Here is a 25,063-nt window from a genome sequence, read left to right as displayed (position 1 = left end):
TGAGATAGCTCTCCTGAAAACTTGTGCCCTGAGCCCTGGTTTGAGCCCCATCTTTTATTCACAAAGGTGCTCCATATACATGACATTCAACCCCTGGCCCTGCCTGTCCTCGCCTGGCATGATAATTAGATCCATGCCCTTCTGAGCATGCCTTGTTCATGGTGGGGGTGACATAGGAGTCTTTGGTGGTCTCTGAGGCTGAAGATTGTGGTCATCCGTATGGCTGAACTTTTCAACTTTTCTCCTTTGTGCGTGTGCTTTGGTCCCTTGGTGCTTATGTGAGTACGTCTCTCAGTCTTGATGAGCTTGGAGAGAGAGAGGAGCCCTTTATCTGGGTTTCTGCATCCTTGGTCTTCTCCCAGTATTGTTCTTTATGCAAGAAGCTTCTAAAATTGGCGTTTTTCTATTCTATAGAAAACCTCTATAGACAGAGGTTTCTTAAGTAAATGGTTAAAATTCAACACATAATTCTGCAAGCTAAAATTTAAATGCTTAATTCATATTGCTAACTCAAGGGAGTTCCAAAAATCTCTCTTTCAAAAGCAACAAACCTTTGAAAGGTTCAACCTCAACATAACTGTGATCCTCAATCAATACCTCCATCTTCCACTTGCTTAAACTCTCTTTGTCCTGGGCACTCTGTATGGCCTTTTTCCTGGAAGCTCTCTGGCTGTCTTGAATGCTTATGGAGTAAAACGTAATCCCTGATCTATTTTCAACTCTCTGCACAGACAGAGACTGCTGGAAGGGAGGTAGGACTGGTATTGGGGACCTGGCAGCTTGTCCAGGAAACAAAATGATTGAAATTATGGCAATGTGGACAAGGCATGCAAGTCCAGGTGGTAAGCTCAAACATGCAAGTACTTGCAGTTTCCCCTCAGTACTTGACAGTTTAGGGGTATGGTCTCTTCTTATTTCTGTCTCTTAATCCTCAATCCTTGCCACACTCCTTCAACATCTTTTGCATTGTGATCTTCCATGTTTTCTCCCTCCCTTCTTCTTTCTGTGACTTTCTGTACACGACAGACAATCTGTCATACACTGTCAGCTTGCTCAGTCACCCGAGCAGTGATAATGATGGTGTAGAAATTGTAGTGGCACAGTAGGCAAACGTGTCATGCTTCTGTGTGCCCTCTGCAGGCAAAGCTGCTTCCCAAAGCTTCAGTCAAACTTGGAACAAAGGCTTGTCACCACTGCTTTGTTGTGGTTTATGCATTGATGGAGCAACACTTCTGTCTCAGCCCGCTTAAGCCACTGCAAAGCTGGAATTGTTGCTTTAGCAGCAGATGTGATGGCAGGGCTCTTACTGCTCCATAGTAAGAACTCTGCAGTTCTTCTAGAAGAGGTTTGTGATCTTTGTGCAATAAGAGCGATGCCTTAAACTGCTGCAGTGCAAGTCATGCACTCATGAGATGTGTTTTCAGACACAGGTATTTCTAGATATGCCTAGTGAGTGGCCTCCTGGGGAGCAGGGACAAACGAGGAAGGAAAGTGGGCTGATAAAACATGCTTCTGCTTCAAAAAAAAGCCATGACTTCCCTTCACAGAGAAGGATATAAAATTTTTCTTGATTGGCCTGAAGGGAATAAACAAGTCTCTCTATGTCCTGATCTTTTACTGGTCTGAAATTGTTCAGAAAGGTTGTAATTTTTTTTTTTTTTTTTTTTTTTTGGGTTGGGGGTTGGGGTCTGCATTTCAAGCCTGTTCTCCCAGCAGTCAGGGCCCTGCACAGCTGCTGTGGGTGGGGCAGGTGCTCAGGTAATTACCAACAGGTGCTTGGTAATTACTAACAGCCAGGTGAGAAGTTGGCTTGTGCCTGGTTGAGGGCTTGAGGACTGTGGTGAGAGAAGGGCCAGGGAGTGGAGTGGAAAATACTATTTACACAAGCAGGTATAGGTGGATGTCTGGGGTGTAGGTGGGATTTAACTGGTTTTGGTACTGCATTTATGAAGAATTGAACATTTAACTCTGAGATAGGACTATTTAGTTGCTACTCTAAATGCTGGGTTTACTGACATGGAATGTAGTTTCTTTGTATTTTGCTCTGAGAGTGTCTCAACAACATTGAAGTCCAATTACAGTCGTCATAAACACAAGTTAATATCTTCCTTTTTGTTGCAAACAGAAGCTGAAAGGCCCAATGGATCTTGCATTCAGTAATGTACACATTTCTAAAAGAAGTGGCTCTCTCCTGTTCCTGTGGCTGGCTGGTCTCTTCAGGCTAGAAAAACATTTCTGGGAGCATTTTCTTGCTGCTCCAATATCTCTATGCCCTTGGAACCTGATGCAAATACTGCATGTTTCTAAAATTATCTCTAGGCCCTTCCATTTTCTACTTTGCACCTGTCACCTAGGGGAGAAACCAGTCTGATAAGGTTTTATTTTTTGTAGGCCTCTCCAATTGCAGCCCATTGTATTTAGCTGCAAAATCCTAAATCATGCTATCAGGATACCTGAAATGGACACTGGTAGAGAGTAAAAAAACAATGCCTGATACAGATGCTATCAACTATTTTTAGTTCCTGACAGTCCAGTATTGCCCTTACCCAAGGACTGTTCTTGTTTTTTTCTCTTTTTCTCAGTTCTCAGTTCTGTGATGGCTGAGAAACAAAAATCCCAAGTAAGGGTATCCAGAGTAGATGGACATGATGAGAATTCGGGGCAAATTTGACCATACACTTGCCCTCCTCCATGGAAGATTGTAGTGGTGTGATTGCAATCATTTCTGCTGGTCAGTGTTTTTAGTGTTAACACAGCTCCCCAGGGAGCCAGCCAGATTTTATGGCTCTCTTTGGAACTGAAGGAAAAAGAGAAGAAAATGTGTCTGTGGTGTTTTCCTGCAGCAGTTCCACATGCTATTTGTGGCATGTAACAATTAGCTTCCACACCTAGGAACTGCTTGTGCTGCAGTCTTAAGTGTGCTAGCTGTGAGAGCTGCTTCTGGAGAAAGGTGATTTCTATTACTGCTGTGTAAATTCTTCCTCCAGAATGAGAACAACCCAACAACTTCCTAGTTGCTTCCAGATGGTTGCATAAGGGTTTGTATTTGTACCCCTGTTGTTGGATGTTTGAATTCTGTAGTCAAGCTACCCAAAAGGTCCAAGAGCTGTATCCAAGCAAGGGTGTGTTTGGATGGTGGTCTGGGACAGAGAGTATTCTCCTCTGTAGTTAAAACTGGCCAAGTTTAAGCTTTTTAATTGACAGGCATTTTTAACTGGAAAAATAACAGTTTTTGAAAGAGAGAGTTTTGAAATCCCCATAGTACATAATGTAAACCTAGAGCATATTTTACAAGCTCACTTTGGGAACTGCTTGCAATTCAATGTTGCCTCCTGAGGTCTCTCAAGTTGTGGGTGTCTTAAAGAAGAAGAGAAATAGGAATTTACGAGAGTGGAAACAGAACTCCAGAACTTTTCACTACACCCGTCCTGTACCGAAGTGGCTGTTGTGAAAAATACAGCCAGCCCCATGAAACTTAGCAGTGTGAAGAGACTGCTGCACAGCATCAGCTGAACTTCAGTGTGTCTGAGCCAGTACTGCTGGCACAAATGCTGCCAGCATTATCTCTGCACCCTGGGACACTTCCCAGTTCCTGTGCCTTGACACTGCTTTCCCATGGGGCTGGGGAAGGAGTTTGGCTCTATGAACTGGCTGGTGCTGTGAAACAGGTCCATTTTTGCAGATGAGGTGATGGTGTGCACGTGTCCACATGTCTCCCTGCCTTAGTGCCCTTTGTGAGCTTCTTACTTGAGCTGGAATTTGTGGAGTGGTTAAAGCTTGCTGCCTTTTATTTCTTTGCTCCTATTCAGAGAAATGAGTTGTTGAAGTCCCTGAAATGTTCTGTTTTCATCCTTATGCAAGACAGTGAGGAATGCGTTCTTTTCATCCCTTAGGTAATTCTTTGCTTTATTATTGCATGCAGTGAGATAGGATTAGTGTGGGTTACAAGCAGTAAGAGAATATGGAATCAGACAACAATAAGCACAAGTGCAAAAGGTAAAAATAGTCTCAGGAATTAACCTAGTAGTTTGAGATTTCTATGAATATATAAAACACTTGCAACAATGCTTAAATCTCTTTTTCTTTCTGATAAAAAATGTATTTTCAAGTATTTTGCATACGGGATTCCCCTGGGATGTAAGAACTCGAAGCATTTCAAGTCTGCAGCTTCAGGAATGAAATAAACTTTTCACTCAAGTTGTCAACCTGAATAAACTCTGAACTACCCCACAGCAATTGCAAGTTATAGCTAATAATGATGGAATAAAACCACAATTGCTCTTTTTCCTCTTAGCATTTTCTCCCTGGTCCTATAAAGACTGGGTTTGTTCCTTGTTCCTTAGTTTGGTTTCCAAACCATTCCATGTCCTCAATAGATCTGGAGAACTGCCTCATGCGTAGGTCTGAAGAATCAGTTTTGAATCTAGGAAATTAAAGGAAGAATTGCACTTCATAAGCTTGGGCTTCTGGATTGAAAGCTTCAGATCATTCAAGTAGACATTGCTGAGTGTTCAACCTGGTCTGGCAGGCTCCTCTCTCTGAAAGGTGGGCAACTGAAACCTCTGTGTTTGCACAGAAAGGCAAGTTATAGGATAGCTGGGAATTGGCTCTGGCCAGCTGGTGTCCCAGGTGTCATCTTTAATAGTTGTTTTCTTATGTTATTAGTAACCAGGCCATTAGGCCAAGCACCTGTATTGTTTGGGTTTTTGGTTGGTTTTTTTTTTTTTGTTTTTTTTTTAATTTTTAAAAATTATTTGAGGGTTGGTCTGTTTGGTTTTGCTTCTGTTTGCTTGTTTTAGTTTTGGCTAGCTGCGTTGGCAGGTGGCTGTGAGTGCACTGTAGTACCCCCAGCGGCTGCCCAGCTCTGCTCTATTATGTTTCTTTTTCTTAGCCAGGTCTCATAAGCCCTCAAAAGAAATATAATACAGCCAAGGACAGCTTATGTATTACTTTGGGGGCATAAAATTAGCAGGATGACTTCTGCTGCAGTGTTAGAAACAAAAAGGTTTAATAAAAGGCATAATAACAAAGAGAAAAACTCGAGCCAGGTGCAGAGGTCTGCTCCTGGTAAAAACACCTTACAAAAGCACTTAGCTCTTTTCTCTTCTTTTTCTCCCTGATGGATCAAGCAGGACTTTTTGGCTTCTATCCAATTAGATGTCCTCAAGTATTTGGTAAAGTCCCTGAGGTCCCATGAGGTGGCTTTTCACCTAATCCTTGAGAGAAACGTTTGGCCTTCTTTCCTTTTTTCGGGGACAAAGGCTAGTTTTGCCACTCTGCCATTAGGGTGCACACTCCTACAGACATGGCTCTGTTTTCTTTCTTGGTCTCTTACCTCTGTGGCACTCAAAGCCATACTTGCTATTGTAGTCATTAGCTACAAGGTCCTGCTAGGATGGTTGACTAATTCAGGAACAAACAGCCATGCTGCCATACCAGGGACACTGCTCTGGAAATGGGCAGAAAGAGAAACCATTTAATGTTTTTCACTTTAGAAATGTTCCATTGCAGCTTTATCTGCAGCAGAGTTACATTTACTGTACTGTCCAATACAATTCCATGTGTCCAGTGCTAACTTTAATCACATAATTTAGGAGTGTCCAGCTGTAAATCTCACAGCCATGGGATCAAAAGTCCTTTCCACTTCTGGTTAAGTGGCTCTCCTTTCTGGGTCTGGATGTACACCCAGTCTCCTGAGTAGTGAGGACATTCTTGAACATTCAGGCTTATTAGTGAGACCAAAACAACAAACTTGCATGATGATAAAAGCATTTTCTCCTAAGGGTTACAGATGCTCTAGCAGCAGCATTTCGGCCTCCAGCCTCTGGTGGCAGACAAGGCTCAATAGCCAGGGCTGCCAGAAGGAGGCAGGGCAGGAGCAGTTTGCAAAGCTTCCTTAAGAATCCGGGGAAACCGAATCCCCATTTAATCCCCATTTTCTTTCCAGAGAGCCTCTTGGGATATTTCAATCCACCACCTTCTATCAACAACCATAACTTTTTGGAGGTGGTGCCAAGATTTTGTTTTCTCAGTTTTGATCCTTAAATGTTGAAATAACTTACAACAACACAGACGAAGGTCAACGGGCTTCAGCTCTTTCTCATGCATTGCTTGGGGTTCTCTCCCCTGCAAGGGGTCCAAACTTGTCACATCACAGGTTGTTCTCCGGGCAAAAGACTAGGAATTTTCACCATGTGCTTCCTTCTCCAAAAGTTCTATTTCATTCCCCCAAATCCAAATTCGCAAAACATTCTCCATTTCCCTTTCATTGCAATCATTGCTTATTTTCCCGTGTAGTTCAACCACTTCTGTTGCAGAATGAGGTATCACTGCCAGACACTGCATCCTGATAAGGGAATTCCTTCTTTATCAGTGAGCAGGGCTTGGGATGAGGAGGGAAGAAGATTGGCTTTGCAGAGCCGAACCTCTCCTCCAGGGAGCAGAGGAAGATGACATCATCTTCGGGGCATCCTACCTCTGTATTTTATAGGGGCTGGCGGAGTTTAGAGTGAGGGGCGGGGTTGGACTTTGAGGCATTAAAGCCCTCCCAAGGGCTGCAGGGCTGACCTTGCAGTCAGGAACGCCCTGCTGTTCCTGGAGTCTGGAAAACACTGCTTCCAGACCTTCCCCAGCACTGTTAAATTGCAACTCTAAACCTCTCTGGCTTTGGAGGAACATGTTTAACTGATTTCTCATGGTTTGGGGGCTGGCTTCATCCTGCCATTCAATTCCTGCTCTGGCCTCAGGCTGGCTATTGTTTCAGGCTCTGAGGCACTTTGCAGCTGATGGGCACCATACAGCTCTGAGTCAAACCTCCATGCATATGGATACCACGCATGGTCCTTTACTGGGAGTTTTTAATTTTCTTCTACCAAATTTCATGTTTCTCCACAAGTAACTGTGGATGGTGCTAGTTCCTCTCCATCCCCATCTCTCTTTAGGGCTGGACAAGCTTTCTATATAAGCTTTTAGCAAGTGCGGCAGTGGAGAGCAGTTCAGATCAGTTTCTGCGTGGGATTCTATTACTTTTCTGCCAGAAAAGAGCAGCTTTGACTGAAAATTTATTTCTCCTTTGTTATGTCATGAACAGTTAATGCTGTATAAAAGGCCCAAGTCACCTCAAGAGTACCTGGCTTGCTGTGCCAATTAAAATGCAAGCATCCAAAAATGTTGCTCTGTGAGATACTTTAAAAGGACTTCAACTTGTTCATGTACTCTAAGTTAGAAAAGCAGGAGAAATACCGACGAGATGTTCTCAAGAGTTCGGAATAACATAAAAACCCTTGACTGGCAACGTTTGAAAATCAGAGAACTTTAAAGGCAAAAATAATTTAGAGCAGGATTCAATCAACATAAAACATTCCATGAAGGATTAACTTAGCCCATTCAATTTATAATCTCTGCAAGTTAATTTACATTTAGATTATTAAACCTGTTAGATTTTAAATTATTCAAAACTCTGAGAGGAGGGAAAAGGGAGAAGAAAGAGAAAGAGAGAATGACAGAAAAGAACCAACATAGCTATCACTCCAGGTTCCAGTGGTGTTCAGCTGATAGAAATTCCAAGAGGAGGTAGGGTCAAGACATGTGGTGGCCACATATCCCAAGGTAAATAGCCTTTGGCTCTCCTGGGGCCTTCCCCCACATGGGGCTCCCACTCACTTGGCCATTTAGGAGCTGGGTTAGGGGCTCCAGACACAGGTGTGGAGCATTGCCTCTGGTGTGCCAGGGATCAGCGGCCACTGCTGGGCTGGGATACAGGCCTGGGGGTGTGGGGCGTGCCGAGTGGGGCATCGCCTCACCAGAGCAAGGCTTGATCTGCCCCTTTCCCTACATACAAGCCCCTGAAAAGTGTTGAGCCAGCACTCTCTTCTAGTCCCTCACAGCAAGGTGTCCAGGTTCCTGTGCTTCTTGGCTGTCAAGACTCCACAGATTTGCAACTGGATCTTAAGAAACTTGGACATCTATTCCTTCCAAAAGCGGCTGCATGAGGGTTGTTTATACTTTCTAAGGCATTCCCTCCATTCTATGTCCTCTTCTTGAGGTGGTCCTTGTAAAGCCTCTCCTCTCTCCCCTTCTCCATGACAATGGAAAGGGACAATGGAGAAAACAATCGATGAGAGGTTAAAATTATTAGAGTTACAGTGTAGTGAGGAAATAAAAAGCAGTGCACAACAATAAGAAGAAAATTGTGCAAAAGGGGTACTGGCTTATGCAACAAAGGTGAAGTGTCACATGGGGCTGCTGAAACAAAGACAGGATGGCGAGGGCTTACAGAATGGTTCTGATGGTAGATGGGGGCTGCTGGTGCTGCCTGGAGCAGCTGTGCACCTGCAGTGGCAGTTTCCTGCTCCCTCTCTGCAGCAGGGATGGTGGCAGTGGTGATGGTGATGGGTGTCTCTCTGTCCCTGCAGAGCTCTGTTTGGCACTGCCGCTGCCATCAGTCTGCCACGCTGGGCATGTGTGTGGGAATGGGATCTGCCGCTTCGCTGCCTCTTCCTACCACCCTGCTGGGCTCCACTTGGCTTGGCTGGACTCACTTGGGATCAGTGTCACCACTGTGGCTTGCCTTGTTCTGCTGGAGCAGAAAAACAGTCCCACATGCCACCCTGGCCCTGATGGTTTCAGCTGTGTGTCAGAGCTGTCATTTCCATGCCACCTATCTCAGCCCCATCTCCTAACAAATACTGTGGAAGGACAAAAATGGGGGAAAAAATGGGGTGGTGCTTTGGTCCCAAGGCCTCCCTGCTAGAGTGAGTCAGACAGAACAATCCTCCTTGCATTTTCTGTCATGGCATTTCCCTGCTGAAATCACACCCATGGCTATGATGTAAAATGTTTTGAATATATAGTATTCAATAATATAATATACATACATACATATATACATACATATATATATATATATGTGTATATATATATATATATATATAAAGATCCATGACCATGTCTCTGTACCTAGGAGAAACCACTAAATGTAATTAAAGCAGTGCTTCTTCTCCTTGTTTTCTGATTTCTAGAACAAAGGAATAAGCCTTCTGGTTTTTGCTCAGCAGAAATAGCGGCCAAAGACCACTAATGTGGTTCCTCACATCCTGGTCCCTTCTCAGTGCTCAGCTTCTCAGTGTGGGCTCCAGGGGCTCAGTGTGTTTCTACTCTTAGATGCCTTGAGCAACAGGTGATGGACTAGGAGGGCTTTGTGTGTTGCTTTGTAACAGAGGAGAACTTTGCAGGCTTTTTTTGGCATTAGGTGTAGAGAAGGTCTGGTTCTGTGCATGAATTCACAATCCAGCCTAGGGCGGCCGCTATTGTGATGTCAGCGGCCGCATCCCGGCGTTGTCAAGGCAAAGTTGTTGTGCCGAGGCCTGGAAGGGCTCAGTGTGCAGAGCAGCTCTGTGGCACGCTCACTGCGGGCGGAACCTGCTGATCAACGAGGTCTCTGCCAGCAGGACTCTGAGTATTTTTGCTTTTCCCCACAGGCGTTGTCTGCTGCAGACTTGAGCAGCGCTGCTCAAGCCATGGAGGGAGTGTGTGCTGCAGTTTGCACAGCTTTTTCCGTGGCTTATTCTGGGTACTTTCTCACCCACCTGGCACGTAAGTAGATATTGCAGCATATGGAAACCAAAGTGCCACCAGGAGGCCTTTGGTTGGGTAAAGCCACTGTCAACAGCTCCAGCCAAGAAGGGGGTGTCTCTAGCCAGCGGGGAGTGGGCAGCATTTGTAATGTGGCCTGCAGGGGTTCCGCTTCTCCCATGGCACAGCCTGTGGCAATGGAGTCTGGAGTCCCCTCAGTTTGCTGGCTCAAGGAAGACAACTTCCAAGATAGGAAGAGTGGGAGAGCTTGTCAGGAGTCCTTGTAAAAGCTGTGCACTGCTCTCCAGGACTGAGGGGAAGTCCCTCAGTTCAAGTCTTCTCTGCATTCCCTCATCCCAGCATGTGCCTGTGGAACTTGACACTTCCTGCACATTAAAAGAGCCATTTGTTCTGTAAAGAAATTACAGAATCAGCTCGGAAAAGGCCTCTGAGATAGACATTTCAGAGGAGTTCTTGTATGCTCCTGAACACAGGAGCTGTTCCCGTGCTGTGTCACAATAGAACTGCCACCATGGCTAAGGGGCACTTGGGTGAAGCTTTTCTGGGGAAAGCTTTTCAGTGGGCTCATGGCAATTGCTGCATGCAATCTCCTGAGAAAACTGAAGCACAGGAAAAGGAGGAGCTGTAGCTCCTGCTGGGTGGGGCAGAAGCAATGACTGTTACAGAACCACTGGGACTTTCTCAGTCCCAGGTTTCTATGGGTTGAGTGGCCAAAGAGGACAAAAGGTAGACATCAGGCAGTATTTTGTGCTGTTGATGTGCTTGCTCTGTGACACAGGGGTTGCAGCTGGAGTGATGTAGTGAAAGCAGAATGCTCTGTCTTTGGGTTGACTTTTTGGTGGGCTTGCCCAGCACAGGCAGTTTTCTTTCAGCATCTGGTTGTTTTTCCCTTGTGTGTTGCAGGTCACATCAGCCATGCCTGGAGAGAATCCAGTCTTTGGGTGAGTGGGAAAGGAGCCTCTGGCCTTGAGAGCATTTGACAATTGTGGAGCAAGCTGTGAGCTGGGCCTGTTGCAGTCCAGTGCCAGCCTGGTTGCATGAATGAAAGTACAGTCCAGACTCTTTGCAGCAAGAGCAGCAGCAGCAGGAGGAGCCTGGGCTGTTTTCTGCAGTTCCTTTTCAGAGCTTTTAAGCAGCTGGAAGTGGGGTTGCTTGGTGCTTTAAGCTATGATGGAATTTCTCCTGCACAAGAGAGTGCAGTCCCATCTAATTGTCCCATTTTACTTGAGTTGGAGCAACTTAGAATCCCATTTCTCTGCAGATGATTTCTCCTTAGTGCATCTGGGTCTAGAGCTGAATATAAAGAAGGTCATGTGTCCCTCATGCTGCTGTCTGTCTGCAGAGCCCAACACCAACCTCGGAGGCTCCTCTGGCTATGTGTCTTCCTGCGGAAAAGGCCAAAGAGGAGGAAGATGCTCCCCAAACTGCACCTGCTGCCACTGCAGGGCCTGAGCATCCAGCATCAGTAAGTGGCAGCTCTGGGTAGTGCTGTGGCTGGAGCAAAGCATAGCTGCAAGTTTCTGATCAGACAGCACCTCCCGTGCCTGGCTGAAGATGCTGAGGGCTGGAATCTTTCCAGCCCTTCCCCCAGTCAGTTAGGCTTGGAAAAGGGGAGTGGAACTTGGATTGTTCAGACATCTGAACAGCAGGCAGTAGGCACCTTCCTACTGTTCTGAAAGGGGCTGTGAATTTGTCTTAGCAAGAGACAAGAGGTAGCATTAGGATGTCTTTGGATGCTCCTGGGGTACAAGTGAGGCCCTTGGTGGCCAGTGGCTGTGCAGGCTCCCTGTCCCCTGTGAGGAGAGCAGTGCAAAGATGCAGTTCAAAAGCTTGCAGGATATGAGGTGGCACTGTCCCCAGGAGGGACCTGGCCCTCCCCACAGAGCAGCTGTCAGTAGCTAAAGGAAGAGCTGAGCTGCAGCAGGGCCTGTAGCTGAATATAGGTAAGGTTGTGAATGACAGGTTCTTTCCTGTCCCTCGTGCTGCTGACTGTCCACAGAGCACAAGGGCAGCGTCAGCACCTGCTCTGGCTGCCTCTGTACCCGAGGAAGAGGCTGAAGAGGAGGAAGGTGCCAATGAACCTGGCCCTGCTGTCAGCCCAGGGCTGGAGCAAACAACACCAGTAAGTGCCCCCTTTGAGTAGCAGTGTCTTTGGTGTCATTTTGTCCGTCATGTAAAAGCAGCCTTGGGATTTTGTGCCTTGAGCTGTTGAAGCAAGCTGCACAAGCTGGGAGGTGAAGAGCCCTGGGTGTGGCCAGCAGTATCTTCCTAGGGGTGTGCATTTGAAATGAGATGGGAGGGGCATCTCTGCCAGGCACATTTGTGACCCAAATTCATTTCTTGTCCCAGAGCTCCACCTCCTCTGTCCTGGCAGCTGCAGGAGCTGCAGCTGAAGGCTGGGAAGAAGGCTCCAGTGCCCAGGCTGGAAGCTCAAGCACGAGCAGCTCGTGCACCTGGAGCACGACTAGCTCCTCGGGCAGCAGAGAGCAGCAGCGAGAGAGCACAGAGGACAAGTGCCTGGCCGTGCTGAGTAGGTCCTTTGTGATCCTTGTGTGCCGGAGCAGTGCCTTGTGTGTGCGTGTGTCGGCATGAGCTGTCCCACCTCCTGCTCCTGCTCAGCTGAGTGCCAGGTCCTGAGGCCTCCACACAGGACCTGTTGTTGTGCCCTGAGGTGGTGAGGGATCAGTGGGGTGTTGCTCCTGCCTCTGAGAGCAGCTCGGCCTGGTTTGGCTTTGCCTGAGCTTCCCTGTAGGCAAAAGGCCAAGCAGAGCTTGCTTCTGGCTGAGCAGGAGGTTGTGACCTCGCGAATGAGTAGGCCTCAAGGAGCTCCTGCGGGGCCCAGCTGCTGTGGGCACGGCCAAGGTCATCTTCAGCACTCAGCCTGTCCTAAAGGCTGAGGGGCCTCATTCCTGAGGCCATCACAGTAGCTTATAACATGAGCTGCTGCTCCTGAAAGGCTGAAGGGCATTGTTTAGGCAAAGTCCTGCTTAAAGCTGGACATCTGGGCTCTGCTGGAAGCACTTTGCAATATTCTTCCTGTTCTGGAGAGAGCAGCTGATGATAAAAATTGATGCCAGAACCCAAGATGCCTTTGATGTTTGCAAGGATGAAAGCTTGTGTTGAATGTCACGGAGTGTTCATTGCCAAGAACAGGAAGGTTTTGTTTTTCCTGCTGCCCTTAATGTTTCTAGAAAACAATCATTTCTCTTGGTTAGAGTTTTCTGATCCCTGTCTCCTCTGACTGTTTCTCCATGTGCTTAGATTGCAGTTTAGACTTTTAGTTTAGTGCAGGCCATCTGCGCTGCAGGGCTGCTTGTCTTGCTGCTGCTGTTTTTGAGGTGGTGCTGGTGCGGTGGTGTTGTTGTTTCCCGACTGACTGAGTTGAGAGGGCCCAGTGTCCCAGAGAGTGGGGCTGCCTTTGTGATCTCTTTTGAAGTGAGCATCTTTCCTTGGGCTTTTTACAGAGATGCTGGTGAGCAAGGGAGATCCTGAGGCGAAATACACAGAAGTGGAAACTCTTGGCAAAGGGTGAGTGCAGCCACAGTTCCTTCTTCAAAGGGAGGGGCTGTGCATTTTGCTGGTGTCACATCTCCCTGGAGTGACAATCTCCAAAGCTGCTCAGACACTGCGTTAAGATGATGCCTGGTGATCTCTCAGTGCTGGCCAGCATTTATAGCTGTGGTCTAAAGGCACGGCAGAGACACCGGGATGCTGACAATGTCTTTCCTGCAGCAAAGAGCAGCACCTGGCAGATCTCCTGTCCCTCAAGTGTGTTTGCACCTGTTTGCCGCTTTTCGTAGGAGAAATAATTTTTGAGTGTCTCAAAATAATACAAAATACGTGGGAATGAAAGGAGGAGAAACCCCATTGCCTCAAAGGTCAAGTTAGCTATCAGGAAGCAGCTCTCGGTAACATTTCTTTCCTGTATTTTGCTGAAAACAAGATTCAGTGGTCAGGATGACCACCACCTAGTCTAGAAGCCAAAAGCAGAAATGAAAGCAGCACCTCTCTTTTGTGACTGAGGTGGCAAAAGACAAAGCTTCAGGGGAATGCCCAGTGCCAATGCACTCTAGAGGAAAAGGCATCATTTGCCTGATGGCAGACCCCTCATGGATCCTGTGGGGTTAGGCCTTTGCTGCAAAGAATCCACCAAGCTGTTCCCCTTGAAAGCCAGCTCTGCTGACTGTAGATGGGATTGATTTGCAACATTTTCTCTGTACCATGTGTCCTGGTTTAGGGCAATTTTGGGAGGAAACCTCCCGACAGGGCCCCTCCCAAAAGGAAACCCACATGGCCACTGCCCCCAGCCGGTGTGGGAACAATTTCCTTGGAGATAAGTGGAAAGAAGTTGTTTATTTAACAGGCAAAGCACTCCCCAGCACACAAAATGAACAATACTGGATGTCAAAACTCATTTGCTGCTCTGAAGAGATGGCAAGTTCAGAAAGTCTCTCCTGGGGTTTGTCACTGTGTTATCTGTCCCTCCAGTGCTGGGAAAGGCTGCAGAGTAGGCCCTGGTGGGCTACAAAGTGTGAGCTCTCGATGTTTTGCCGGGTCCCAGTCTGGAGCAGGTTCGAATGGTTCCAAGAAAGGGGAAAGAAAAACAGTAAAGGGAAAACTCAGACTGCCTTAGCTAGCTAAACTAACTAACTAACTAAAAAGCAAAAGGAGTGTGGTGCTCTACCCCAACTGTGCCTAGACAACAATACTGGAGTTCCGTGTTCCAGCAGACTGCGGGGCAGAGTGCAGTTGATAACAAAACTCTGTGCTCCCTCTTCTCCTGACACCTACTGTCTGATCCAGTCTTGGAGGCACAGAATATAACATCCAGCATAAACAGAACATGTGACTGGGGGTGCAAGCATCATAATGTCACCCCAGAACAGAAGCCAAATGTACAAGAAGTCACCAGAAAAGTAGAGTCCTTCCAGTGTCAGGTGCACTGAAGAGAAGCAGCTGCCAACGGCTCTGGACCCAGAGCACAGCTGTCTAAGGATCCTGTGTTTTGAAGACTTCTCCATTTGTGTGTGCAGCAAGGGAAGCCTTTGCCTGCTCTGGCTGTGGCTGGACACTATTTTCCTTGCAAGCTGGAAAAGGAATCTGTGTCTAGAGGATTTCCTCCAATGGCTGTTACAGGGCTTCAGGCTTCTCAGAAGGCCTGAGTGGTGGTGCTTGAGTTTGGCAAACAGACTCCAAGGGGAGATGTGAGAAGACCCAACTGGTAAATTCCTGGAAGAATCAGACACATGCACAGATAGAGAAAAGAAAAAGGAGAAAAGACCCAGAGAAGAATCTGTCGTGTTCCACTTACTGTTTGCCCAAGGACTTTTTTCCCGTTGGACTGCAGTGTTTTGCACTTGCAGGGACTAAAGGATATCTTTCTCTGCTGCTGTTTTGTTTCTAGGGGTTTCGGCACTGTGTGCATGGCAGTGGAGTCTGCCACAGGAGAAGAGGTAAGCGTCAAGCAGCGCCGCAGCTTCTGCAGCTCTCGAGTGCCCTCCCCTCTGCTGTGAGCTGTGGCTGAGCTTTGGGTCGCCAGCAGAGCTTTGCTGCAAAGGCAAATGGAGTGCAGAGCAGTGACTGCCTGCCACATACAGTGGGGACAGATTTTGTCCTTCTCAGCTGCCCCAGGGGATGCAAGGAGGCCAAGCGGTATCGTTCAGAGGAGGCCACGCTGGCTGGGTCTAAGTGCCCAGGTGGTGTCTCAGAGCATGGCACTGCTCTTTGGGGCTGCAGGGTTCCTGAATTCTCATTTCCGGCTGTTAGCCAATACATGGGAATCGTGCTGGTAGTTCTGTAGCCACCTGCAGTGCTGCCCTTGGGATCTGTACTTAGAGAGAGAGAGGTCTGCAAGGAGTCTGTCAAGGGCCTAAGCCCTGCTCAGAGCCTGGGGTACATCCCTGAAGGATCCAGGCTTGGGTTATTTCTTTTTACAGTCAGGCAGTAATTGCAAATATCAGTGGTGTGAAGTAAAGTATTTTAGTGGAATGAAATGCAAATTCCTGAAGTGAGGAAGTGCTAGGATTGTCTATTTTGTCCTTAATGATGGTTTCATCATCATGGCATTTTTTCTGTGAAATAAGTAGGGTTGTATTTCTTAGGGGGAATAACCCTCAGGATGATTTTAGGACAGCATTGTATCTGTCCTGTCTGTAAGAGTTTGCTTTGTAGTTGTGCAATGGAGAATGCCAGTGGTTGCTGGAGGAATGATCAAGCCCCCTAGAAGTGCCCAAGGTTTCCCAGCACTTTTGCTCCATTTTTACTGGCACAAAATGGCTTCCTGCTTGCAAGAGGTGTGTCAATGACAATGGGAATGATAAAGTAAGGCTCTGGGGGAAGACGGTGGGCACAGTGAGTGTTGTTAGAGCTTTGAGGTGGAGAGCTTAGACCCTGTTTACAAGGCAAAGGGTATCTGTCTCTCTGTCCAGGGAGGTGCCCAAGCAAGCAGTCTGATGTCCAGTCACAGGGCAGTTTGGCCCAGCCCAGCTGGGCTACGGTCATCCCATAATCACTGTCTCCATCTTCGCCTTGTGGACGTGTGCCACACACTTCTTTGGTTCATGGTTTTCCATGTTGTTTTAGGTGGCCATCAAGAAAATTAGTCTCCTGCAAGAGAGCAGCAGTGAGCTGTGCCTGAATGAAATCCAGGTCATGCGTGGCACTAAGAATGCCAACCTTGTGAACTATGTAGACAGGTGAGTGGTTCTGCTGTCCTGCCATGAAAGGTCATTCACATCCTGCAAGCCAGAGGTTCAACCACTCCTTTGGGCGCTGGCAAAAGAGGATGGAGCTGTTAATTCCTGTTTCTGGGCTGATTTACAGCATCTTGGAAGGAGATTGCATTCGGGCTGCATTAATCTTTCCTGGCATACCTAGTGTGAAGGGCGCTTTCAAAGACAGGACTGGGCCCTGTCTTACTGAGCCAACAGCCTCCAAGTTCCTGTCCTCTCTCCACATTGTTTTGTTGGGTTTGGGGTTTGATATTTCCCCTAGGTTTGAAGTGCTAACAAAGCACTGTCTATTGTATTTCCCTTGGCCTCTTGCATTGGTGTGGATACCGAGCTGTCTTTTACACTGCACAGAGTTCAAACCCTGTAGAGCATAGTGAATGACTACTCACTTCCTCCTGTGTTCCTCTGAGAGAGACACAGAAAACAAGAATCCACCAGGTCATGTAAGTGCATGCCTTAATCTCCATGCTGTTGTTTCCTCCTTTCAGCTACCTGGTGGACGAGGAACTCTGGCTTGTGATGGAATACATGGACGGAGGTTCTTTACATGATGTCATCAGGGAGACTCACATGGCAGAAGGAGAGATAGCAGCTGTCTCTCGGGAGGTAAGGGATGGCGCTTCTGCTTCCCATGGCTTGGTCGGGATGGTCCTTCCAAATGGGTGATAAGGAGAGGAGAGATTTCATCTTCCAAGCCTTTCTCTTATGTCCTTGGCAGTAGCAAGAGCATCTGAAGTGCCTGCCAGTGTCCCTGCCCTTCTTCTAGCGTGTTTGTGTTTGCCTCTCTAAACACTTCCCTGGTGCCTGTGTGTGCTGCATTCCTTCCCTGTAAGGGCAAATGTGATGGTGGCGCAAAGTGAAGCAGGGGGCAAAGACAAAGAGATACTCACAGGACTCTCCCAGAGCTCAGCCTCAAAGGAGAGCCTTGCACCCAAAGTGGTGTTTGCAAAGGCATCCACTGCTGTCTGGCTGGAGAGAGCACAGCCACTGCAGCAGGGCTCCTTCAGCCTGTGTTTGCCGGGCACTGGCCAGAGGAACAACTGCCCCTTCTCTCTCAGAAGCAAACACACCCTCACTTAGAAAGGCACTGCTGTCCTCGTGGTGGAGCAGCAGGCTCTTGCCCTTGCCAGCAGCCTGTCCTGCCATGGCTCACCATCCCCCAGGAAGTCAGTGTTTCAGATGTGCCACTTCCCTGCTTGTGGGATGAAATCCACTTAGGCTCGTGTTTCTTTTTCCTCTCTCAGTGCCTGCAAGGCCTGGATTTCCTGCACTCCAAGCAAGTGATCCACCGCGATATCAAAAGCCACAACATTCTCCTGGGCTTGGATGGATCTGTCAAGTTGGGTGGGTGTTCCTGGCCAGGCTCAGCCGTGGCGGGCTGCGGTGTGGGGCTGCCTTTGGGTGGCTGCCAGTTCCCTGCAGAGGGGCCTGTGGCAGTGCAGGCTGCCCTGCTGCAAGCACAGAGCACAGCCACAAGGTGCAGAGAGGTGTTGCTGGGAAGAAGGGCCCAGGAGTGGCTTTGGGTTGTGTGTGTCCCTTCCCAAGCAAGGCAGTCTCAGTCTAATAGCTTCAGGGACTAAAAGCCACTGCCTGAAACTGGGGACTTTTGCTAAGTGGCCAATTCTGTATTTCCTCGGCTGCAGGCTGAGGAATGGCTGTATGGCCCCTTTACAGCTGGGTTCCACACTGCCTTCTTGGACGTTGGTACAGTGGGGATTTCTTTTGTTTGCTTTCCTAATTCACGCTGGCTTGATCAGAGTGGTTTTTCCTCCTCAGCTGATTTTGGCCTTGCTGCTCAGCTCACTGCTGAGCAGAGCAAACGGAGATCAGCTGTTGGGACTACTTACTGGATGGCGCCAGAAATTTTCACCAGGAAGCCCTATGGCCCCAAAGTGGACATCTGGTCCTTTGGAATTGTGGGGATCGAGATGGTGGAAGGAGCGCCTCCGTACCTGATGAAAACCTCCCGCACGGTACGCTGCAGCTGCTCTCAGATACTGCTGTCACCCTGACAAAATCTGCTCCCATCCTTCTGCCTGGGAAGCTTGCCAACACCTGAAAATGATAGGTTCCAGGCTGCACAGTCTCTTGTGCTTCTTGGCCAGATCATCCCCTTGCCATTTTTGTGCATGAACAACACCAAAAAATCGTGATGCCTTTTGCTTGGCAGAAGCTTTGCCTCAGGGAGCAGGGAGCAGTGCTGAGCTGCATTTTGTGGAATAATCCTTGGAAATAGTAGAATGAGATGGAAGTCCTTCTTTTAAAATGCCTGAAGAGGTGGTGTCAGTGCTCAGAGAAGCAAAGTGTGCTGTTGCTGATGGAGCTGCTGCTAATTCCAGCAGCCAGTGAAATCAGGGGTCAAGGCAAGAGCCTTTGCATACTGGACTGGCTATGGCTGCCTCTGGCTTTGGGTTGTTTTAGTAGGGCTAGGGAGTAAAGTGCCACTGGAGAGTGGAGCTTGTCCAGTGGGGTCTGTGTGAGCAGTTTGGGGTGCGAAGGAGACAGGTAGAGTGTGGCATTTCCTTCTTCTCTAGGTTCAACAGCTGATAAGCACCGGGGCCCCCCCGAAGCTGCAGAAGCCCAGGCAGCAGTCGGCGTGGCTGCGAGACTTCCTGCACTGCTGCCTGGAGAGGGACGAGGACAGGCGCTGGTCTGCCCAGGAACTTCTGCAGGTAAAAGGCAAAGCGGCTGCACGTCCTGGATGTTGAGACAGCATTGCACAGAATGCCCTCCTTTCTGTATCTTTCTGGTAGCCAGAGAAAGCCTGTTTCAGCCTGTGGGGAAAGTAGAAGTTCATTGCTTCTTTTTCTCTTTGGGCAGCATCCGTTTGTTACATCAGCCAAGCCGACCTCCACCCTGATGCCTCTGATCATGGCCACACAGCAGTTTATGTCTGGCAGGAGATACTAGCCCTGGAAGAGGCCTTTGTTGTTGTTTGTAGTTTCTAGTTTGTAGCTTATAGCTTGTAGTTTGTAGTTTGTTTAGAGTGAATAAATTCTATAATAAATAAAATCTTCTCTGTGTTGGAACTTCTCTTTGTTCTCACCTTGTGAATAGGCTCTAAATTTCTTCTGAATGGTCAGGTGTTTCTCCAATGTGGGAAGACCCATGGATGGGGTTTGTGACATGGTTTGTTTGTGAGCAAAGGTCATCTTCCTTCATCGCCTCCAGGCCACAACCTCTTGTGGAGATACAGGCTTGCAGCTGTGACTAGAGGAGCAGAGCAGGACAGAATGGAGCCGAGCAGTGGTGTCACTGCTGGGGATGCTCCTGTGCCTGTGGTTGTGTTGCAGCTCTTGGGAAAGGTTGGGAGTGTCTGTGTTGCTGTGGGCAGAGGGGGAGGGAGCCAGGCTTCTCCACAGTATCAGGCACAGGTGAGTGTCCAGTGGGAAGGCAAGTTCTGCCACGGGAACTGAAGCCAACATGAGGGAGTGAAAACTTGTTCAGTTTGGATCTGTGTGAGCCACTGTGGACACTGCTAGGGGACTTCCTGGGGCTATGCCCTGGAACAATGTTCCCTAGAACTTTAACCTCTCCCATGGAGTCCTGTTTTTCATTTCAATATACAGTGATTATTGAAAATTATTGAAAATCATTTACTGTGTGATGTTCGGTGGTATCGGACAGTATATTTGATGACATTTAAATTCAAATTTAGTTGCACAATATTTAACAAACTTCCTTTCCCAGTTTTCCTGTTGTACCCCTCACTTCCCTGAACCCACTATCCCTGAGAAGGAGAGGATGGGAGATGGAACCTGCTCAAGAGCACAGGTGAGCCACCAGTCATCTGCCATCTCCCCTTCTTTTCTGTCCTCTTGCCAGGACAGCACTGGCCATGCCACCCTGGAGTCTACCCTAACCCACTTTCTGACAGCCCTCAGCCCTACTCTTGCCTTCCTACTGTATTAGCCATTCCCCATTTTTGTTGGAATTCATGTTTTAGAGATCAAACTTACAATGAGATTTCACAATAAAACAGCCAGAGGACCGACTCTGTTGCCCCCACAGGAGACCTGTTCCTGGCCCTGCCAGAAGCTCCCCCACAGGCCAGTCTGCCGGGGTCGGCTGCCAGTGGTCTCTGCCCCAGCACGGGAAAAGGTGGTTCTGGGCAGGCCACACTCTCGAAGAAGGAGTCTGGACTCTTGCTTTTCGGTCTTCAGTTGAGTTTATTGTTCCTTATCTACAAAGTTTTTCTGTCTGTCCAGCCGAGGTCTGATCAGCAAGACAGCCAAGGGCACTCTCTCCCGCCCATGGGGCGGTTGTCTCTTTTATAGTGAAAACTACGTAGAAGATATTTACCTTTAATTTCCAATACTTTTCGCCCTTGTTGGCAAGTGCACTTTCCCTATGAACCAATCCACACATGCCAACATCATCCTGAACGTGGATGCCAAGGAGAAGAAAGAAGAAGGACAGGACATGCCCAAATTCCTCCATCTTAGTACCCCTGACCCCCATGTACAGAATTTCAAAACCCCCCTGTACAACATATAAAACCCCCCTGTACAGTGCGTTATAATTCAAGTTTTATCAAGTGAGTATCTTCCCCTCACCATTCAGGCCTGAATTTCTCTCATTTTCTCACATTCAGGTGTCTTTGGCTTCCTGCCAGGGTCTCTGAGCCCCTGCCAGGGCTCTGAGACATCCAGGGCATCCAGAGAGATGCTCTGGGTTCCGACACTAGTCCTCCATCAAAGCTTTTCTTTTGATTTGTGTGTTTGGTGAAGGGCACAGGGGAAGGTGCCACCACAAGTCCTTTTGATTTTCTGTTCTCTTGTTTTGTGGGTGAGTGAGGGGGAATGGAGTGGCAGGGAGCAACCTGGGTCTCAGGGCTTTAGAAGCAAGGGGGAAGGGAAATCAAATTCTCTTATTGTTTAGCTGTGCTCTGCAATATGAACCCACCTGTTAATTTAAATTGTCAAGTTTAGTTAAAGTCTATTAAGTGTTGTGTTGTTTTTAGTTAAGACAAAATTATTATTTTAACTATGATTGTTATACATTTAATTATAAATCAAACAAAAAAGGGGGAGTCGTGGGAGCTTGTGCTGGAGGGCAGGGGCCAGGAACTGACCATACAGCCACAGATCAGACAAACAACGACCAACACCAAGCCTCAGGAGAAGAGAAGCCACAAGGGATGACACCCAGACAACTTATGGGGAGCTTCTCATGAAGAGCAGAGTACTCTGGATTGGGAGTGGCCATGCAGATCAACAGCCTGCCTGGACCCATCAGGGCAGAGGGAAAACAGGTGATGGCTTTGGGATGGGCACCCAAATCTGCCTACACTATCCCTCAATGCACCATCCAGCACCAGGAGAAGCCTTGCTTAATTTTTTCAGTATTTTATCCAATTACTTTTGATTTTTTCTTCTTGCTACCTTCAACGTCTGTACATAGTCCTCTCATTCCTTTGATGTTTCTACCTCTTCCTTTCTTTGCACCTTCCCCTCCCTAATTGTCAGCTGAACTATTGACAGATGGCTTTTTTCACCCACTGGTACCTGATGTGCCAGCAGCAAAATAATTCTCATTATTTTGCCCCTAACTGCCTTCTCATTGGGGCACTGTCACAGCTGGCAAAGCTTTGGTCTTTCATGTGTTTTTTGGGCAGGAGGTGGGTGAGGGCAGACCAAGTGACTTCCTAAGGCCTACAGAGCAATGCCCTGCAAGCCAGACCTGTTCTCTTTCAGGCAAATCTTCTTGGAAAGGACTTCAGAATTCCATCATGGAAATGAAGCACTGTTGACAGAGCACTAGACTCTGAAAGGATTTGAAAGGGGAGAGGAAGCTCAGCTTGCACATGAGCCACAAGAAGCTTTCTCCCCACCAGAATTTTGGCATCACAATAGCAGTGCTCCATGCTGGCCATCTCTCCCCAGGATATCCCCCACGTGCACGCCCCTCCTGCTGGCAATGGGCTCACTTTGGCTGTCTTGTGGGGCAGAGAAGGGAACAGGCACCCAGAGAGGGAGCATTTCACTGTGTTTCAGAAAATGACAGCAGAGCAGCCTTCCTCAGCAAAGTCATCTGAAATGACTTAAGAGTCCTAATAGTCTGGAATGCCTCAAGGGTAGGGGTCAAAGATACAACAAAACTGTGCCCCGGCTGGCACAGGGGCTGTCCTTGGGCAAGGCAGCTGTGCCGGCAGGGCCCGGGCGCTGTGCCGGCTCTGCCGGGCTGCCGGGGCTGCGGGACGGTCCCGCCGCGGCTGCGCTCACCACAGCCCGGCCCGCTCGGCTGCAGCTGGCCCAGCCGTGCGCCGTGGCTGGCGCTGCTCCTTGCCTGGCCCAGAGCCCTGTCCCGGTCAAGCGCAGCTGGAGGGAGCCTCCTGTCCCTGTAGAGCAGAGGAGAAAGCACCGGGCAGTTGGGTTTCTGGCAGTTGCCTTCTGCCAAGGAGCAGCAGTGGGACAGTTTTCCCAGACAGTTGAACAAATAGGGCAGAGCTAATTAGACAAGGAATTGTTAGTTGAATAGCCCCAGAACATGTGGGGATTTTTTTCTTTCTCACCCTGTTTGGGAGGATGGGAGCTTTTGTCTTTCCTGATAGAAGTACAGTTGCTGCCAAAGGAAACACACCCAAAGACCAATAGTGACCCGGCCTTCTCTTTGCTTCCTTTCTTCTTCCCTCACTGCTACACAGTGCTCTCATACCAGGACCTCACTGCTGCCTCACCTGAGGGTTTACAGCTGCCTCCAGGCCCTTCCAGGCTAAGCGCAGGTGCTCAGGAGTCTGACTTCTTCCTGACATCTCCCAAGAAAGTCTTTGCCTCATCTGGATTTCTTGGGGTTTCATCAGAGGAACCAGGCACCAGCAAATTTCATCTCAAGCGTGAGCTCATCATTCCGCTGGTTCCCATAGACTGCAGATGCCGCCCTGAGCTCATGGTTTCTCTGCGTCCCATAGACCATCACAGCCCTTCCATGGCCTCTCCAGAGGGAAGCAGCTGCACATCTTCAGAGCAGTATTTGCCAGCCTGCAGTTCATCAGGTAGGGAAAGAGTTTCTACCCTTGCTTTCCAAGCAGGTCCTGGTTAGTGACCCTTTAAAGAGTTTTCCTGCAGTGCTCTATCATGGGTAGATCTCAAGCGAGAATCGGGTAGAAAGTGTCAAGTCGCCTAGGAAGAGGGATCTTGAAAACAGAAGGATTTTCTGCCAGCTTTTCCTGTCCTTGCTGCAGATTTGGAGGGTGTTCTGGGCATTTTCCAGACAGCCCTTCTGTAGGGGTACAAGGGCAAGGCAAAAGATATTGCCTAACAAGTCATCAGTGTTAGGTGCACTCCCCTCTTTCTTTGAATGAAGCCAGACTAGGATGGTGAGAGGATATTGCAGAGCTTTAAGACTGTCTGCCCTGAAAATCAAGCCAAACCACTGAAATGAGCTCTGCCTGCCCCAGAAGAGTTGGAGCTGCAGAATACAGCCTCACCCACAAGGCTGGTTTTAGAAAAAACTCACAGTTTAATTTCAGCATGTGTGTCTGAAGATCTGGGCTCTTCCTGGGTGAATCCACTTTCTGTGGTCTTTTGTGATGAGAAACCAAATGTAGCCAAATCCCAAAGCTGCTGGGAAGATGCAAAAGGCTGTGATTATAAAATGTGTGTGTGTGTCTATATCCCTTTTACAATCCATGCTTTAATCTGTGTACATGTGAATTAGGATAAATATTTTTTAAGAGGAGAACTCACTCCCCCAATCCCCTGGCAAGTCTGAATACATTTCTGGAACTGAGGTTGCTCTGTGCTTCCTGTGATGTTTGATCCAAGGCAGCACTAGAGCTCTGTGTCCCAAAGCCACATTGTGGAGCCTGACCAATGTGTTTGGATTCTTGCAGCCACCCCAGGCACTTCAGGCCCCAGCGCTCCAGCTGGCAGTGCTGGTTTTGCACCATGGACAGCCCCCAGCTGGCTGTGGAATACTCCTGGGGAAGAGGAATTGCCACCACCAGATCTGGACATGGTGCTTGAGACGCTGGAGGAGATGTTTTCTCCCTCTGCTCAGGTAACTGCATTGGACAGGGAAGAAAAGGGCTGGGAGCTGAGAGCTTGTGAATGTTGTTGCATGGCTGAGAAGCAAAGGCTTCTTGAGTTCAGCTCAGTGAATGGACAGGAAAAGATTTGCTTGGTGAAACAAGACTTCCTAAAGAAGAGGGAATGAAAAAGTCTCCCCCTGAATAAGGATGAAGAGGTGTGAGCCTGTGTTGGCCAGGTTTGGGTGCCTGTTTTCCTGGGAAGAATCCCTCGTGCAGGGGTGTTTGTGGTGAGGAAGTGGAAGCTTTGCAGGTTCTAAGAGGCTTTGTTTGGTGGGAAAGAAGAGAAGAGTGTTTGGAGAATTGCCAAGTGTCCCGTGCAGGGAGGGACATGGCAGAGGCTGTGCCTCTTTTGGGTGGGAAGGCCAAGGCAAAGCAGGGCTGGGCTGCAGCTGCTGCTGCTGCTGTGTGAGCCCTGCCGGGCGTGTGGGCGCTCCCAGAGCCGTGTGTGGGGCTGGGCTGGAGCTGCAGCTTTCTTGTCCTCTGGGTAACCTGGTGCCTGCAGCCCAGTCTCCATCTGGGAAATCCTCAGCTGGGCAAACTGGCCAGTCTTGCTGTCCATGTTGCAGAGCTCAGTCACCTTGCTCTTGGGCAGCTCTGTGGGAAGAGATGTGTGCTCCCACGCAGTCCCTGCCAAGCTGCAGCCTGGATGAGACTGCTTTGCTCAGGGTTGTGGAGGAGGAGCAAATCTCTGTGCCAGGACTCCTTC

At 48.4% G+C, this 25,063-nt stretch overlaps 1 protein-coding gene and 2 long non-coding RNA genes across 8 annotated transcripts; 2 read left to right on the top strand and 1 right to left on the bottom strand.

The window, feature by feature from the left end:
- Nucleotides 1–3,698: 3,698 nt before the first annotated feature.
- On the bottom strand, nucleotides 3,699–9,304 carry LOC135291109 (uncharacterized). Its single transcript, XR_010353976.1, has 3 exons — nucleotides 8,959–9,304; nucleotides 5,336–5,449; nucleotides 3,699–4,423 (listed from the first exon to the last, which is right to left on the bottom strand). It is a non-coding gene; the product is annotated as an uncharacterized LOC135291109 (long non-coding RNA).
- Nucleotides 9,305–9,398: 94 nt separating this feature from the next.
- Nucleotides 9,399–11,222, top strand: LOC135290645 (uncharacterized). The gene is made up of 3 exons (XR_010353413.1): nucleotides 9,399–9,594; nucleotides 10,498–10,535; nucleotides 10,937–11,222. It is a non-coding gene; the product is annotated as an uncharacterized LOC135290645 (long non-coding RNA).
- A 6-nt stretch (nucleotides 11,223–11,228) lies between these two features.
- On the top strand, nucleotides 11,229–24,659 carry LOC135290644 (serine/threonine-protein kinase PAK 3-like). Of its 6 annotated transcripts, XR_010353409.1 has the most exons (8): nucleotides 11,229–12,124; nucleotides 13,059–13,122; nucleotides 14,999–15,047; nucleotides 16,177–16,931; nucleotides 17,570–17,669; nucleotides 18,102–18,997; nucleotides 19,146–20,099; nucleotides 22,972–23,869. XR_010353409.1 is itself a non-coding variant. In XM_064404587.1 (4 exons), the coding sequence occupies exons 1-4, from the start codon at nucleotides 11,887–11,889 to the stop codon at nucleotides 16,291–16,293; spliced, it is 468 nt and encodes a 155-aa protein (XP_064260657.1). In that variant the 5' UTR covers nucleotides 11,229–11,886; the 3' UTR covers nucleotides 16,294–16,778. The 6 variants fall into 6 exon arrangements, 2 of the variants coding, with proteins under 2 accessions (XP_064260657.1, XP_064260658.1); XR_010353410.1 differs by lacking the exon at nucleotides 11,229–12,124 and having other exon boundaries at nucleotides 12,418–13,122; XR_010353411.1 differs by lacking the exons at nucleotides 11,229–12,124; nucleotides 13,059–13,122 and having other exon boundaries at nucleotides 13,136–15,047; nucleotides 20,016–20,099.
- Nucleotides 24,660–25,063: the final 404 nt, after the last annotated feature.

Source organism: Passer domesticus, chromosome Z (genome assembly GCF_036417665.1).
Source record: "Passer domesticus isolate bPasDom1 chromosome Z, bPasDom1.hap1, whole genome shotgun sequence".
NCBI classification, from domain to species: Eukaryota; Metazoa; Chordata; class Aves; order Passeriformes; family Passeridae; genus Passer; species Passer domesticus.
This window is presented reverse-complemented; position numbering and strand designations above follow the sequence as displayed.